The following is a 15,687-nucleotide window of genomic DNA, read 5'->3' on the forward strand; positions in this document are numbered from 1 at the left end:
TTTAGCACACTATGACACGTTTTCGACTTAATGTCATTGTGTTAGATGACATTTTAGAGAATTGAGTAGGGACATTCAGATACAAATGTTAGTACACTAAGACTACCTTTGATGCTAAAGTTGTATTCTTATATGATGCTGTTCAGTATTTTGTCGAAGGCGGTTGGAATTAAATGTGTAGGATATTTAACGTCAACGATGCTGCTTTAGCTTAATGTATTGTCTGTGTGCAGGTAACACGATATCTGTTCTGGAATCTTCCCTGGGCGAGATCCGCGAGATCGACGGCAGCTTGAAGGTGGTCCGCTCATACCCGCTGGTCTCGCTCATGTTCCTCAAGAAGCTGCGCCGCATCGGCGGACTCAACAGCGATGCCAAGTGAGTCTGTAATGTCACACAACAGTACTTGTCTTGTACTTGAGTTAAATTATTACGTGTAATTTATGTTTCTAAGCACAACAAAAATCTCTTGTAACTTCAAAGTACTGACAAGTCAATATTGTTCTAGAACACCAAGCTTGTACATCTCGAACAACCCTAATCTGGAGATGTTGTGGGACTGGTCGGTGCACAAACCTATAGAGATAACGCGGGGGAAGCTGTACATCCATTTCAACTCCAAGCTGTGCTACAACCACATACTCGAGCTGAAGAACATGACGCGCGATCCTGTCTCCACCTTCGACACCATTGAGGTCTCCTCTGAGAGCAACGGCGATCAGGCATCTTGTAAGTAACAGTTAATATCGGTTTTAATGACGTTACCGACATTCAGTCGCCATAACCGATATTTTATTGGTTACTAGCTGTCGCCCGCGACTCTATCCGTTCGGAACTAAAAAAAAACTTAATTAGTAACCTATGTGTTCTTCCAGAATATGTTCTACACCAGTGCCAAATTTCAGCGAGATCCGTTGAGCCATTCTGCAGATACTTTCCAACAAATATCCATCCATTCGTACATCCATATTATTGTTATTGTCTTAAAAAATCAGTTTTAAACTAATATCTGTCTAGTAATAATATTTTTCCTGCTAGCTAATTCTACATCAGATGTTTCGATAGCGGCATCCCACGATTATATAAAGTACACAGATGTCGACAAAGCTAATGACTGGTTCACATTGATTCTTGTCAGGTTTACAAGACGTGCTGGAGCTGAAGGTGAGCACGCTGAAGCAGCGCGCGGCGCTCCTCACCTGGAAGATGTACTGCGGGATAGACACACGCAACATCCTCGGATACTCCATTTACTACATCGCCGCAGAACATAACGTCACTCTCTACGGACAACGCGATGCCTGCTCCGACACGTTAGACATCACTTTGTTTTATAGACTAAATACTGAAAACTTATCTGAACTGGTGGGCTGAGAGACTAAAGTATAACAGCACATAGCTGCCGCCACCGACAACTATAATAGTGCAAATGGAAATCTGTAATCTCTGCCTACCCACTATGTTCTGGACAGAACCTTATGTAGACTAGTCCGAATATCTTCATAATTATGTTCCCAAAAAAGAAAACAAAATTAATTAGTTCTGGTTTCAAAATTAAATTGAAAAGCAAAAGAGAATAGATACCATAAAAAAAGTAATTTATAAGAAAATGAACTTAATTTGATAATCTGAAATCAATATTGTGTCATTACCAGATGGAGCGTCAAAGACATACCGATGGACACAGCGCGTTTCACCGAGACGAAGACAACGGCTATCGCTATGAACGGTCTGCGCGACCCCTGCGAGGACATGCAGCCCTTCTTCTCCCCCATCTCCCCCCTCGTGCCCTTCAAGCGGTATGCCGCATACGTCAAGACGTACACCACCAAACAGGACAAGAAGGGAGCGCAGAGCCCTATCATATACTTCAAGACTCTGCCTGACTGTAAGCGTTTTTATATAAATTTGCAAAAAGTACTCTGACCATGGACCTGCGGAAGCTTGTCATCAATTTAATGTACGAAAATCTTCTGAGACTAGCTTGTGCTTATCTAATATACTATTTTTTTTCATTTTAGCTCCCAGCCCTCCGCTAGGTCTGACAGTGGAGCTGCGCACGCCGCATTCTGTGCAGATCAAGTGGCAACCACCTGCGCTACCCAACGGCACCATATCTCTCTACCACGTCGAGATACAAGCCAACAGCTACAACAGACGCACCATACTCGCCGACAACCTCAACTACTGCAGCAACCGTATGTATTATGTAACCACTAATGAGCCTACGACAACTTAAATTATCGTAATGAATGGAAAATCTTTTACAGTAGTAGTTTCAAAGGTTAAAGGTCTAATAAGGTTAATTTTTGCAATTCTTCCATTGTTTTATTGTTTTATTTATTAATCCAAACTAATTACAGAACTTTAAAATTTTCTGATTAAACTGTAGTTTTGTTTATAAGACGTTAGGCACTCGAGTGGTTTTGGCTGATCACGTGATCAAGGTACTGCGAGTACCTTACCTCGAAAACGCTAGTGCTTACAGTAGAATATGGCGGTGATTTATGACGTCATATATTTCCCTAGGGTACTGCGGCAGTATACTGACAGTCCATAACGGAACGAATATTTCTACAGTGTTAGCACTGTGCAGTGCTCGCAGTCCATATCGGAACATACCCAAAGAAAATATAATTCTGTTGTTAACCATACGTAATGTTTGTTGTATAGCGAGTGCGCTCTCCAACATGATAACGGTGCGCAACGAGGACGTGCCGGAGGGCGAGGTTGCTGGGGGCGCGGGAGGTGCAGGGGGTGCGGAGGGCGAGGCGGGGGCGAAGGGCGCGGGCGAGGTGGGGGGCACCTGCGCCTGCGCCCCGCCCCCCAACGAGCGGTTCACCTCGCGCGCAGAGCAGGAGCGCATCGACAGCATCGACTTTGAGAACTTTATACAGAACCACGTAAGAACATTAAATATATTCTGCTAAAATATATAAATTACTTAATATTCAGTCACATATTTATAGATTTTTTTTACAGGTTTATATACGTAACGAAAAAGTTAAAACTCCAAAATCTGCTGGCGGCAAAGTGAAACGAGCTATAGAGAAAGAAATAAACAGCATGTTGGTCATCTTGAGCGGTTATAACAAACCGAAACAAGGCTTGAAGTACTACAACTCTACCGACACTGAAGGTAACCTGTCTAGTACTATAAGTGGACTAATTTTCTAGATCACCTCACTAATATAAGCGCTTTAATTTAATAATTTCTCAGCTAATGTTGTCTCTGCTTTCCCTCATTCCGCTTTTATCATTACCCTCATCGGAGACCCCTCAACATTGTCATTTCAGTCAAATGCGGTGCCATCCAGTCAAAAGCTTGCATCATTAAGGACAATACTACAGGTTATTTTTTACACCGCGGACAGCGGTTACAGCATGGCTTTGATAAAGGTTGCACGTTTTAAGAAGTGCTAAACTAACCACTGCACTTAGGGGGTCTTAATGTTGGTTTCTGAAACCAAAATCTCTGTATAGATATTGTTATTCATTTCATTATACCTGACAAAACAGAGATAAAAAAATATTTTAAATGGGGATTTTAATCTAAGAAACCTACGATAAGTCTAAGGTCTAAGGAGTATATATCTATACTAATAATATAAAGAAGAAAGATTCGATTGTTTGCATTGAATAGGCACCGAAAGTACTGATCTAATCGGAAAAATTCTTTCACTGTTAGGAAGCTACACTAAGCTACTTTTTTCTTAATTCCACGCGGACAAAGTCACGGGCAACAACTAGTATGCAGTGATTTACTTTGACCTTTTTCTGTTAATGAAATCCATCGCTTTGCATGTTTTCTTTATAATATTGGACTTGCTTGGTATTAATGTTAAATTTATATGTAACCGCATGTGACGAATTCAGAGTATTAATAGTCTACTTTTTGGTAGAATTTTAACTAACTTATTAAAATGTGTCATACACGAATTCTAAAGTATCATAAAAATATATAATTTAAAAAAAAACGTGTATTTTCTACTCACTATTTTTAACCATATATGTAAAGGTAAGTAACATTATTTTTAAAATTAATTCACACTCTAATAAAGAATAGCGATATCTTGTCAAACTGATGGCGATTTAAACTTTTTAACAGCGATAGAGTCCGCAACAACATTAGTTGCTGCAAATGGCACACCCAAAATACCACGATTACTCAAAGACATATATTAAGACGAAATATTTCCACGTTTCATCCGACTAGTGTTTGTGCTGAAGGTCAAATTCTAATTTCTAAATAGAAACTATCATAATATTAACAGGATACGTGAAGTCGCTGTACTTCGAGCTGGACGGCAGCGCGCGGTCACTGGTGGTGGAGGAGATGAGGCACTACACCTGGTACACCGTCAACTTGTGGGCCTGCAGGCAAAAGCAGGACTACGAGCCCGAGGACAACTACGACAAGACCTGGTGCTCCGGGCGCTCGTTTAACACCTTCCGGACACTAGAGTTGCGTAAGTACTTCGTCTAGCTTAAACAAGGAATATAAGAGGACATAACATGCGTACTGAGAATGTGGAGCTACATAATTAAGATTCTCTTTGTGTCGTCCGCAGCTAACGCTGACGTTGTTCAGGATGTCCGTGTGGAAGTGATAACATCGAACAAGACGCTGCCGGAACTCAATGTAACTTGGAAGCCACCAGAGAACCCGAATGGATTCGCAATAGCTTACTTCGTGCAGCACTCGCGGATCGTGGATAACAACCAGGTAAGACTTAACGTCTCATTTGAATGTTTCTGAAGTTTTGAAGGGCATTTGAATATTGAAATCCTTATTTTTGCGCCTTGTTAATTAATATATTTACTTGAAGTGTGTATTGTATTAGGCGCAGGACGTGGGCCTTCAGCGGTGTATCACGGCGACGGACTACGAGGCGAACGGGCGCGGCTACACACTGCGCAACATGGCGCCCGGCAACTACAGCGTGCGCGTCACCCCCGTCACCGTCAGCGGCGCCGGCAACGTCTCCGCACACGTGTACGCATTCATACCGGTACGTATTACTACGACCAATTACTACACGCACACATCATTTGTGGCGTTTGTAAAGTTAAAAAAAAGCTAACGAATTTTTATGTTTTACGAAGACGTCGAATACTATATAGAATATTAAAAATGCAACTTAAGAGCGTGTCTCCCGTACAAAAATGAACCACACACACTAGACACGTTAAAATTACTTAAAATAGTATTTTAGACCTGTAATTTGATCTTACTACTTCTAGATTTTTTAGTTTGAAAATGTGCGTGTTGATAGGACCGTGATTCAGAGAAGGGATTCCTGTGGGCGTGGGGCGTGGCGGCGGGTGTGCTGCTGCTGGTGCTGCTGGCGGGCGGCGCGTGGTACGCTCGCCGCGCCCTGCCCTCGCCCGAGGGCAACAAGCTCTTCGCCACCGTCAACCCCGAGTACGTCTCCACAGTGTATGTGCCCGACGAGTGGGAGCTGCCCAGGTCCAGCATCGAGTTCATACGGGAACTGGGACAGGGATCCTTCGGAATGGTAAGATAAACATAAATCTATTATCAAAGACAAATCTATTGTCTACCATACAACGATTATGAATGAATAAATCATATGGAAAGAGAGTATAAATTATTTTTTTTTTAATTATTTTCAGGTATATGAAGGCATTGCTAAAAATATAGAAAAAGGTAAACCGGAAACTCGCTGCGCTGTGAAAACGGTCAATGAACATGCAACTGACAGGTACTGTATTTTTTTTAATTTTGACTTAAACTTGTTAATACTAGCAGATTTCAATTAATATAAAATTGTATGTGTGTGTACTTGTGTGCAGGGAGCGGATAGAGTTCCTGAACGAGGCGTCTGTGATGAAGGCGTTCGACACTTACCACGTGGTGCGGCTGCTGGGCGTGGTGTCGCGAGGACAGCCGACACTCGTAGTCATGGAGCTGATGGAGTGCGGAGACCTCAAGACCTACCTGCGCTCTCACCGCCCCGACGCAGACTCCTCCCTGCCCAAGAAGGACGACAACGCCCCGCCCACGCTGCAGAACATACTGCAGGTACACAAACGTCACTACATTCACTTTATAGAGCAAGAGCCCGTGAACCCCAGACCTTCGTTATTTTATAAAAGCTGAAAGTTTGTCAGCGCATGCTCCCAACACAGGTAAGAACGATGGACTATTATGAAGTTTGGGTTACCGTGGCTTTGGCAGGTAAACGGTACTAAAGGTGTGTAAAATACCGATCTAAATTCGTCAAATTATAAAGTGTGATTTTTTGGTATTACCTTCAGAATATTATTAAAAATCACGTTATTGATTGCCAGACACTTAACATCGTGGCAACCCCTTGCCAGACACCCCTAATGTTCATGAAATTATAATTCTACTTATGTTATAGTATAAAAGCTGATTTTTATATATAATACTTAGGTAATAATTAGATGATGTTTCCTCATCAGCCAGACATTTTTGATAGTTCCAACCCCTTGCCAGACAATGATGTAGGGTCGCTGTAGGAGCGAGCGCGAGACAGTATATGTATGGTGGGTGCGAGTGAGATGGCGAGATAGGTCTATCGCGATCCCTCAATAACAGATTATAAAAAAAAAACCAAATAAATAATACTCAAAAATTTAATTAAAAATATATTAATAACATTACAAGTTATTATAGAGCAAGAGCCCGTGAACCCCAGACCTTTATTATTAGTAGTAGTAAAAGTAGTATCCATTTCAATGGAATTCTCTGCATATATTCTCTCCAATGAATCAGTATATAATTCATGTAAATGGAATTATATACTGATGACAGCGGCCATTGTTGATAATATCTTCTTCTATGATGCTACAAATTTCATTGAAAGATTCTTGGTGGTACTCTCGATAATGATGCCAATCACTTTTAACAGATATTTTCGCCAATGAAGATATTTTATTATTAAACTGAATCCTACAGTCAGTGTGATAGTATATTTTCGGATTTGCAATACTTTCCAATCTACTTAACAACTCATTATACTCTTTTTGATTTTCAATGCTAGACATTATACGAGACTGAAATTGGTTTTTATCACCTTCATGGAGTGGAAGCATTTTTGATCTCACTTGTCTCTTTTTTTATTACAAAATAAACAAATTTTTTTACTTATACTGATTAAAATGACTAATGACTTATGACTGATGAAAAAATATTTTACCTCAGAACCTAAAAATTCTAAAAAGACTGATCTTTCAATGAAATTTGTAGCATCATAGAAGAAGATATTATCAACAATGGCCGCTGTCATCAGTATATAATTCCATTTACATGAATTATATACTGATTCATTGGAGAGAATATATGCAGAGAATTCCATTGAAATGGATACTACTTTTACTACTACTAATAATAAAGGTCTGGGGTTCACGGGCTCTTGCTCTATAATAACTTGTAATGTTATTAATATATTTTTAATTAAATTTTTGAGTATCATTTATTTGGTTTTTTTTTATAATCTGTTATTGAGGGATCGCGATAGACCTATCTCGCCATCTCACTCGCACCCACCATACATATACTGTCTCGCGCTCGCTCCTACAGCGACCCTACATCATTGTCTGGCAAGGGGTTGGAACTATCAAAAATGTCTGGCTGATGAGGAAACATCATCTAATTATTACCTAAGTATTATATATAAAAATCAGCTTTTATACTATAACATAAGTAGAATTATAATTTCATGAACATTAGGGGTGTCTGGCAAGGGGTTGCCACGATGTTAAGTGTCTGGCAATCAATAACGTGATTTTTAATAATATTCTGAAGGTAATACCAAAAAATCACACTTTATAATTTGACGAATTTAGATCGGTATTTTACACACCTTTAGTACCGTTTACCTGCCAAAGCCACGGTAACCCAAACTTCATAATAGTCCATCGTTCTTACCTGTGTTGGGAGCATGCGCTGACAAACTTTCAGCTTTTATAAAATAACGAAGGTCTGGGGTTCACGGGCTCTTAGACTATTACTCATCTCTAACATCGCTTTTTAATTATGCCATTCGTCTAGTTACTGCTTTTTTACGATATTCGTGGCCGTGTCATTGTAAAGTGTCATTGTTATAGTAAAAGCAAAGGCACGCGGCCTAAGTGATATAGTTTTAACGATAAATAAAGCATGCAAGTGACGATTTACGAACATCTTTTATTGCAGATGGCTATAGAGATAGCGGACGGTATGGCGTACTTGGCCGCCAAGAAGTACGTCCACCGCGACCTTGCGGCGCGCAACTGCATGGTCGCCGGCGATCTCACCGTTAAAGTCGGCGACTTCGGAATGACGCGCGACATCTACGAGACCGACTACTACCGCAAGGGCACCAAGGGTCTGCTACCTGTGCGGTGGATGAGCCCCGAGAGTCTCAAGGACGGGGTCAGTACTTATTTATAATGGATAATATTCACATAATCAAACTTACAACTTAAAGTAAACGTAACTTAGGCACATAATTTATCTTATATACGTGGTAAAAATGAATTGCAGGTGTTTTCAAGTAACAGTGACGTGTGGAGTTACGGTGTTGTGCTATGGGAGATGGCGACGCTCGCGATGCAGCCCTATCAGGTATTAGCACAGCTCCATATAAGATTATACTCGGCTCAGAGTTGTACTGAACGTATTAAATAACTGTTGCAACATGTATTGTAGGGTTTATCAAACGAGCAAGTGGTGCGGTACGTGGTGGAGGGCGGGGTGATGGAGCGGCCGGAGCACTGCCCCGACAGGCTGTACGAGCTGATGCGCGCCTGCTGGGCTCACCGCGCCAACACGCGACCCTCCTTCCTCCAGCTGGTGGCAGACCTCGCGCCCAGCGCACAGCCCTACTTCCGACATCGCTCCTTCTTCCACTCGCCGCAGGGTCAGGAGATGTACGCCCTCATGCGCACCACCGTAGGTCAGTATCTACCCCCACCCCTATAACGTACATAAACAATCACTTTTTCTTATTAATTTTTTGTAACTGTCACACAATACTTATTTTTTTAAATAATTAGGTTTGTGTTGTTAGTTTTTATTAGTTTTCGAGTAATACTGCTGTTTCTAATTTTGATAAACAGAAACTGTTTTGTTTTCTCCTTTCTTCCACTCATTCTAGGATTACTGACTTTGAAAACGGTTACAAAAGTTAAACTATTAACTCAACACAACTAAATCTTCTCTTAAATATTAACTTCAATATAAGCTTACTTAGGTAATAATATATTCGGTTAAATTCATTACAAGAAAAAATACAGAAACGTGAAAATTATTTAACAAAAGAAAATATATTTTGTAAAAAAAGGTAGTTTGCAAATGTTGTTTATTAATTTTATTTTAAAATTCGTCTATAAAGATATAAATTTGTTAGCTATTTGAACAAGTATTACTTAGATTACAAAAGTTGATATAATATAAAGTAAAATTAGTATGTTTGTGTGTTGGTATTCAGTAAATGATAACAACAAAGTATAATGTGGTTGTATGTTGCGGGCAGCGGGCGAGGTGTGTGCGGCGCGCTGACGCCCGTAAGTAGCGTGTGCAATGTGCATGTTCATATCTACTGCTGGACGCACCATTGTTATCATTTCCTGATTTACCAAAATTATATCACTAGTGCAATTGTATTTTAAATTATTTACATCGTAAGACCTTAGTGGAAATTGCCTCTATGCTAGTGAATATGCCGTTTATAAAGTACTACTAGATTTAACTATTAGATTACAGTTGCTAGGTTATTAGAAGCTTTTTAGTATATCAGCCGGCAGTTAGCTGTATTTAGTTTGGTATAAGTTTAGCTAATATAATAAATGCATTCGGAGTATGGTAAACATGTAGTAATAACATCTAGTTTAATTTTACTCTTTGATGTTTCGCTTAACGTAATTGTAATACCGCAATCGCAGTTATTTTGTATTTTATATTGTTAATAGTTGGCATAACACTAGAATTTGAGTTAATCTAAAGGATAATGAGATTGAAAAGTACTATAAATTAGAAAGAATATTTTGTTGAAGTATTGTGATGTATTGTGATGTATTGTGATGCGTGTGCAGAGGAGGAGGCGGAGTGCGCGGAGGTGAACGTGGGCGCGGTGGCGACGGGGTCGGGCTCCAACCTGTTCGGGGTGTCGGGGCGCCTGGCCACGTGGGTGCGCGAGCTCTCCTCTCTGCACTCGCGGGCCGACGACGACGCAGCCGCACAGCCGCTGCAGCCTGCTCGTGCGCACAAGGGGCCCAACGGCGTCCTGCACGACCCCCTCGACCCCCTCGACGACACCACCGGCTGCTAGCCCCCGCCCCGCCTGTGTGGGCGGTGCGCGGTGGGCGGTGGGCGGACTTATCTACCTCAGGCCGGCGAGTCAGTGCGCCGCGCTCTTCGAATCCTAGTTGTAAGCGTAGCTAGTGAATTGTTCGCCTTGTATTATTTATTTCGTATGCTCGATTCCATCCCGCGATGAGCCGCCGCGTTCACCTCTCCGGCTCTCACAGATATATACCAAACATCGAACTATACAAAATAATACATTATTTTTTAACAAAATAGTGTTAGTTAGAAAATTACCCGAATATACTTGACGAAATGAAGGTCGTTAAATTATTTATTATATAATATAGTTGTTAATTCAATTAATATCCTATGTATAAACTACATAGACCTTTCTTTACTTTTTGAATGATTACTTTTGTAGTAATAATGAGTATTTCTTTTTCTTTACATATAACATAAACACACACCCAGACGAAACATACAACGATTAGATACGTAGTGTTACATATCGTTTAAAATATACGAATACGAAGAGATAGTTTCAATATACAATACTGCTTGTGCTCACATATGTATGTGCATTTATGACATTGAAAGCACAAGAGGTGCATTTAAGAGAGGTCGCGGCGGCTCTAACTACGAAGGTTCACTTTCATATCAAGGACTAGAACATTTCCGCCGGAGCTATATAAAAGAGTCGTCATATCGACGTGGATCCTATATAGTGTACCTCAGTAATATAGTTGTATCGAAAGTCATTTATGACCGCAGCCTATTATCGTTAAGTTTACAATGTAAGGTGTAAAGTGTGTATAGATGTAGCGTTAAGATTGTGTACAAATTATATTAATTTCTCGTTATAAATAAATGTAACCGGCGGTGTTCTGTTCCAGTGCGTTTGGTTACACGCGAATGGCGAATTCGTTTGTAAAAATTGTGTAATTGTCGCGAACGTTACGTTTTGACGTTCCGGCCACGAGTTCGCTTCTCGCGTCGCTTTATTATAACAAATATATTTGTATATTTATAATACTCATTGTAAGTTTCATTGACGTTGATTGACTTCGATTTTTGATATAAAATTGTTAATTGTCAATAATTAAATATAAAATTAATCGAAATTCAAATGAAATAGAGCATTCAAATATTATATTAATGATTTAGAATGACTTGAATTACCTTTTTTTATTATATCAAAAATTTTAAAAAATAATAATTCGATCTTAATCATATCGAAGTGATTTCCAAGAATAACGTTGAAACAATGTGTTCTATATCAATTATAAGGCAATAGATAATGAACTATTGTTACATAGTTGTAAATTGTGATCGTGTAATGCGACAGAGCGGTCTCATCACCGACATACAACCGATCTTAACTTACACTAGCTCTAATATTATTTATTATTTCATGTGATTTAACCTTACTTAATGTAACTATTAAATAATTAAAGCAGTCGCATGCATCGAGTGTTGTAATGTGCGGAACATTTGTTTGCATCATTGTTATATATTTCCTTATTAGAAATAATGTAATATATCTAATGGAGGTAACTGTATCGCAACGAGTTGCACATTACCTGACGACATAGTAACTGATATTAAAATGTATAAACGTCCACGTTGTCGACAAGCGCGACCATTAATTATTATGCTCCAAGTGACTTTTACATGTTATGCTGTTTTATATAATTATATTAAAACAATTTTTTTTAATTAACTTATCGCGTCATATATTTAAAATATACAACATTAGCTACATAATACATGTTACATAAATATAGCAAACCAAAATTAGAAAGCAATACACACGAGTCCCAAAGCATTAGATCCCGCTTCTTGATCGAATCCGGGTCTAATGTAGTTATAAATATAATGTTATTATTATCGTATAAGGGTATAAACGAGTGCCTTCAAAAGTCCAGCCTTCAATAGAATGCGGGCTCGATGTTGTGCGTTGAGCAAACATGGCCGAGCTGTGTCAGTGCAGTGGCAACAAACGCGCGCAAACACACGCGGAAGTGCTGGAACAATATTATAATTATACCGTTGAAATTCCGTCAATATACAGAATCATATTTCACAAGCATTATAATCATAGTTAATTATATTAATTCGTAGCCTGCAATATGACATGGGTTGGTAATTGTGGACTTTGTATGGAAAGCGAGACGCGGTGTTTCCGGGCTAAAGGCACGCTGCATGGATTTTTTTTCTCGAAAGCCATTTATAATCTATCGATTTTATAATTGTTTTTTTTTCAAAGTTGTAAATCCAAATGTTTTAATTAAGTAAATTGCATAGTGCCTTTTGCTCAAATTTGTGAAAATGTAACATGTTTTATTTTTGTTAATAATTAATGATAAGGTTATGATTGAGGCGGGGCGGGGCGGGGCGGGGGGCGGGGCGCCTCGCACAACGTTGCCTCTACACAGCGTTACCTTCGGGCTTCACTAATTAATTACCTTTGTTACTTACGCTCTTATCTTTATCAGTATTTACTATTTATTGTGATTTCCACCTAGTAAGGCAATTACGTTACCTCATTCTTAGTAATTATGTTATTCGTAAATTATTGACTGATAAAATAATTTCCAAATGATGTGTTCCTCGAGTGATTGTGTTGTGTTCGTGTATCGGATCGTATCGGATCGTATCGGATGGGTGGTGTCGGGGTAGCGTTGTGCTTTATGCTCAATTTAGATACAATTTCACCAAACGATTGAGATAGTGTATAATTTTTATATTTAATTTAACGAGAACCGAGTACCTATTAACAATAATTTTAATATTTATATTAATAAAAAGTTACAGAAATTAGCCAAGTATAGTTTTGAATATCGATGTATCCTAAAATACCCCTTGTTTAAATATATTTTATACCAAGTAAGGAACAAGGTCTATAAATATCTCAAGAATAAAAATTGATTTTTCAATTTGAAGAGTTTTTAATTCATGACTAAAATTAAATAAATTATTTAACTTTCATCTTCTCTCTCAACTTTTTCATATCCAATATCCTGGGTCGTCTTGGATCATATAACCTGCATGTACAAGGATACCTGGTTGTAAATAATTTCAAGAGTTTGGCCATTCTGTAGCACCCGAACTCGCCGTTGTGTTTCAGTTTCTTCAAGTTACGGATGTAGTAATATGGTAGGTTGTGTTCAATTGCACCAAGAATCATTACTTTTTTATAAGTGCGCGAGGGCCATTGCTCCACAGGTATGTCATCATTATCTCCACGGGGCAGCGGGTTAATTTTTTGTATATAAACCCGACAAACTAATTTACCCATGTGCGGAGTGTTAACTTCAGTATATATAATGTAATATCTTTTGAGATGCACTTGTTTGTTTCTGAAGATAAACAAATTTTTTAATAATAATGAAAATGTAAGAATTTGTAAAACAACTTAAATGCTAAATGATACTTGCTCATCAATAATTTCTATATCATCTTTGTTGACTTTCCAAATCACACCCCAGACCTGAGCGTTTGCTGTGGGCACCACTGTAGCTTGCGGCCCGCCCCAAAACTTTGAATACCTGATGAAATCCAATCTGTAATTCTGTATATAATTTTTTGAAATAAATGTAAATAAAAATAAATTTACAAATCTGTAAAACTATACAAATGGCAAAGTAACATACATCCAAACGTGCAATGGAAACAAATTCAGCTCTAATATTATCTAATTCATTTCTCACTGTCAACATATGACTCCCATATGCAAAAAACAGTGTTGTGCTAGGTTCTGTTGGGGTGGACTCCATCATGCCATGGTATAATAAAATGATGACACAATTATTTTGTCTGTCAATTTATTTATTTTTTACAAATTTATATTTTTACCACAAAGGAGGTGCATATATCTTTTTACATACTCCATATTATATACATACAAATCATGTTTTTAATATTATTCATCAATATGAGGAGACAAGTCTAATTTTTCTATCAATTTTGGAGAAGCATGTTGTCCATTATGGGGGATTTTCTTTAATTTTTCTATGTACTCTTTAGGTAATTTACATTCAACAGCACCAGTTAAAATGCAGTTTAAATAAGTAATTGATGGTCTTCTGTCATGTGGTATCTCCTCTCCTTCAGTCCGAGGAGGAGGGTTGATGGTCTGCTGATATGTACGACATTCCAGATCAACACCATCGGGTGTTACAACTTTTACAATCTTTGGAAAATACCAATTTGTTTCCACACCTTCTTGCCTAAAATAAAATGAAGTGGTTAAATGGAGGGTGCAAGATATCATTAACTTAACCATGTAAAACTGGTTGAATAAATAAAACTCAAATTACCAATCTAAACTTTTGAGATCTTTGTTATGTAATCTCCAAATAGCTCCCCATACATGGTGACTCTTTGTAGGTACAATTGTAGCAGATGCTCCCCTCCAGTGGTCAGAGTACTTTATGAAGTCTAGTTGATGATCCTGCAATTCAGTTAAAAAAAATTACATAAGAATAAGTAGATCAGAGAAGTCGGCTCAGTTCAGTTTCTTGTTCATAGCTCTCCCTTTACTTGAGAATAGTCAGATTGTGTGCTAAATGTTTTGAAATTATTCCCTTAACCTTAAAAACAGGAAATAGCTTCAAAGAATCTGTCTTATTTAAGGATAAGACTAAATAGGCATATAGACAAAAGCAGGTTTGTTTTTTATTTTATTTATTTATTCAAGAGGTATATTTTTAGAATGTAATTCAATTTGCCTAATTAGATTTTTGCATTGCATAATTAATTGTTAGAATTGAAGTATTGAATTACAACAATAAAACAAAAAGTATAATTAAATTTACAAGATAATAATAATCTTTTTGTACATAAAGAACAAGATGTTATTAAGCATCAGCTGATGGGCTTGTATGTGTTGTATAAAGTGACTTAGTGTTAAACAATTACTTACATCAAGTCGTCCAATGCCTAAGAATATCGCAGATGGATTATTAATGTGAATCCTTTTCTTTAGCAAGTTACTGCCATAGGCGAAGTAAAGGAATGTATCTCTAACTGGCGTCACCATTTTCTTTACTTTAAAATTGCGTCGGTATAATTATTAAAATTCACAATTAAAAGGGAAAATCACACAACATTTTTAAAGGAAACTAAAAATTATTTACTTCGAGCACTTGAAACTGAAGTATTAAAATGCAAAGTCGAATAAATTAACACTAAATATTATCATTACATTATCACTGAAACTGAATGACATTTTGTTTTGACTGATAATGATAGAATACAGTGTTGCCAATAAAATATCTCGAGACAAACCTATTTCGAATGTTGGCAACTACAAAATCCTTAGCCTTTCAACATCTGAACGAAACGATGCGATGGATCGTTAAATAATAAGTAGAGGTTTTAATAGGTAGGTAATTTCACTATCTAAA

The 15,687-nt window shown here is 38.1% G+C and overlaps 3 protein-coding genes across 3 annotated transcripts in view; 1 reads left to right on the plus strand and 2 right to left on the minus strand.

Annotated features, from left to right (window-relative positions):
- LOC106717572 (insulin-like receptor) overlaps positions 1 to 10,897 on the plus strand; it is a 60,883-nt gene extending 49,986 nt beyond the window's left edge. Inside the window, exons 10-27 of the mRNA XM_045683580.1 lie at positions 234 to 378; positions 509 to 729; positions 1,139 to 1,313; positions 1,656 to 1,888; positions 2,022 to 2,198; positions 2,674 to 2,729; positions 2,766 to 2,903; positions 2,983 to 3,139; positions 4,275 to 4,469; positions 4,572 to 4,726; positions 4,845 to 5,012; positions 5,277 to 5,519; positions 5,638 to 5,726; positions 5,818 to 6,046; positions 8,186 to 8,404; positions 8,516 to 8,596; positions 8,681 to 8,927; positions 10,066 to 10,897. Of these exons, the coding sequence (XP_045539536.1) occupies positions 234 to 378; positions 509 to 729; positions 1,139 to 1,313; positions 1,656 to 1,888; positions 2,022 to 2,198; positions 2,674 to 2,729; positions 2,766 to 2,903; positions 2,983 to 3,139; positions 4,275 to 4,469; positions 4,572 to 4,726; positions 4,845 to 5,012; positions 5,277 to 5,519; positions 5,638 to 5,726; positions 5,818 to 6,046; positions 8,186 to 8,404; positions 8,516 to 8,596; positions 8,681 to 8,927; positions 10,066 to 10,301 (3,164 nt within the window). The 3' untranslated portion in view covers positions 10,302 to 10,897. The remainder of the gene's footprint in view (positions 1 to 233; positions 379 to 508; positions 730 to 1,138; positions 1,314 to 1,655; positions 1,889 to 2,021; positions 2,199 to 2,673; positions 2,730 to 2,765; positions 2,904 to 2,982; positions 3,140 to 4,274; positions 4,470 to 4,571; positions 4,727 to 4,844; positions 5,013 to 5,276; positions 5,520 to 5,637; positions 5,727 to 5,817; positions 6,047 to 8,185; positions 8,405 to 8,515; positions 8,597 to 8,680; positions 8,928 to 10,065) is intronic.
- Positions 10,898 to 13,253: 2,356 nt separating this feature from the next.
- Positions 13,254 to 14,070, minus strand: LOC106717573 (gamma-glutamylcyclotransferase). The gene is made up of 3 exons (XM_014511456.2): positions 13,933 to 14,070; positions 13,717 to 13,850; positions 13,254 to 13,638 (listed from the first exon to the last, which is right to left on the minus strand). Exons 1-3 carry the CDS (start codon positions 14,056 to 14,058, stop codon positions 13,254 to 13,256), a joined length of 645 nt encoding a protein of 214 aa, XP_014366942.2. The 5' UTR covers positions 14,059 to 14,070.
- A 26-nt stretch (positions 14,071 to 14,096) lies between these two features.
- On the minus strand, positions 14,097 to 15,403 carry LOC106717604 (gamma-glutamylcyclotransferase). The gene is made up of 3 exons (XM_014511489.2): positions 15,204 to 15,403; positions 14,599 to 14,732; positions 14,097 to 14,508 (listed from the first exon to the last, which is right to left on the minus strand). The coding sequence occupies exons 1-3, from the start codon at positions 15,318 to 15,320 to the stop codon at positions 14,202 to 14,204; spliced, it is 558 nt and encodes a 185-aa protein (XP_014366975.2). The 5' UTR covers positions 15,321 to 15,403; the 3' UTR covers positions 14,097 to 14,201.
- Between the last annotated feature and the right edge of the window lie 284 nt (positions 15,404 to 15,687).

This window comes from Papilio machaon, chromosome 2 (genome assembly GCF_912999745.1).
Source record: "Papilio machaon chromosome 2, ilPapMach1.1, whole genome shotgun sequence".
In the NCBI taxonomy this organism is placed as follows: domain Eukaryota; kingdom Metazoa; phylum Arthropoda; class Insecta; order Lepidoptera; family Papilionidae; genus Papilio; species Papilio machaon.

Excerpts from the sequence above, each read along its gene's own strand:
- LOC106717573 (XM_014511456.2), bottom strand. The coding sequence starts at position 14,058 with ATGATGGAGTCCACCCCAACAGAACCTAGCACAACACTGTTTTTTGCA. Across the intron at positions 13,851-13,932 it reads TTTCCATTGCACGTTTGGAT|AATTACAGATTGGATTTCAT; the intron begins GTATGTTACTTT and ends AATTATATACAG. Across the intron at positions 13,639-13,716 it reads GATATAGAAATTATTGATGA|AAACAAACAAGTGCATCTCA; the intron begins GCAAGTATCATT and ends GTTTATCTTCAG.
- LOC106717604 (XM_014511489.2), bottom strand. The coding sequence starts at position 15,320 with ATGGTGACGCCAGTTAGAGATACATTCCTTTACTTCGCCTATGGCAGT. Across the intron at positions 14,733-15,203 it reads TAGGCATTGGACGACTTGAT|GATCATCAACTAGACTTCAT; the intron begins GTAAGTAATTGT and ends ACTGAATTGCAG. Across the intron at positions 14,509-14,598 it reads GATCTCAAAAGTTTAGATTG|GCAAGAAGGTGTGGAAACAA; the intron begins GTAATTTGAGTT and ends ATTTTATTTTAG.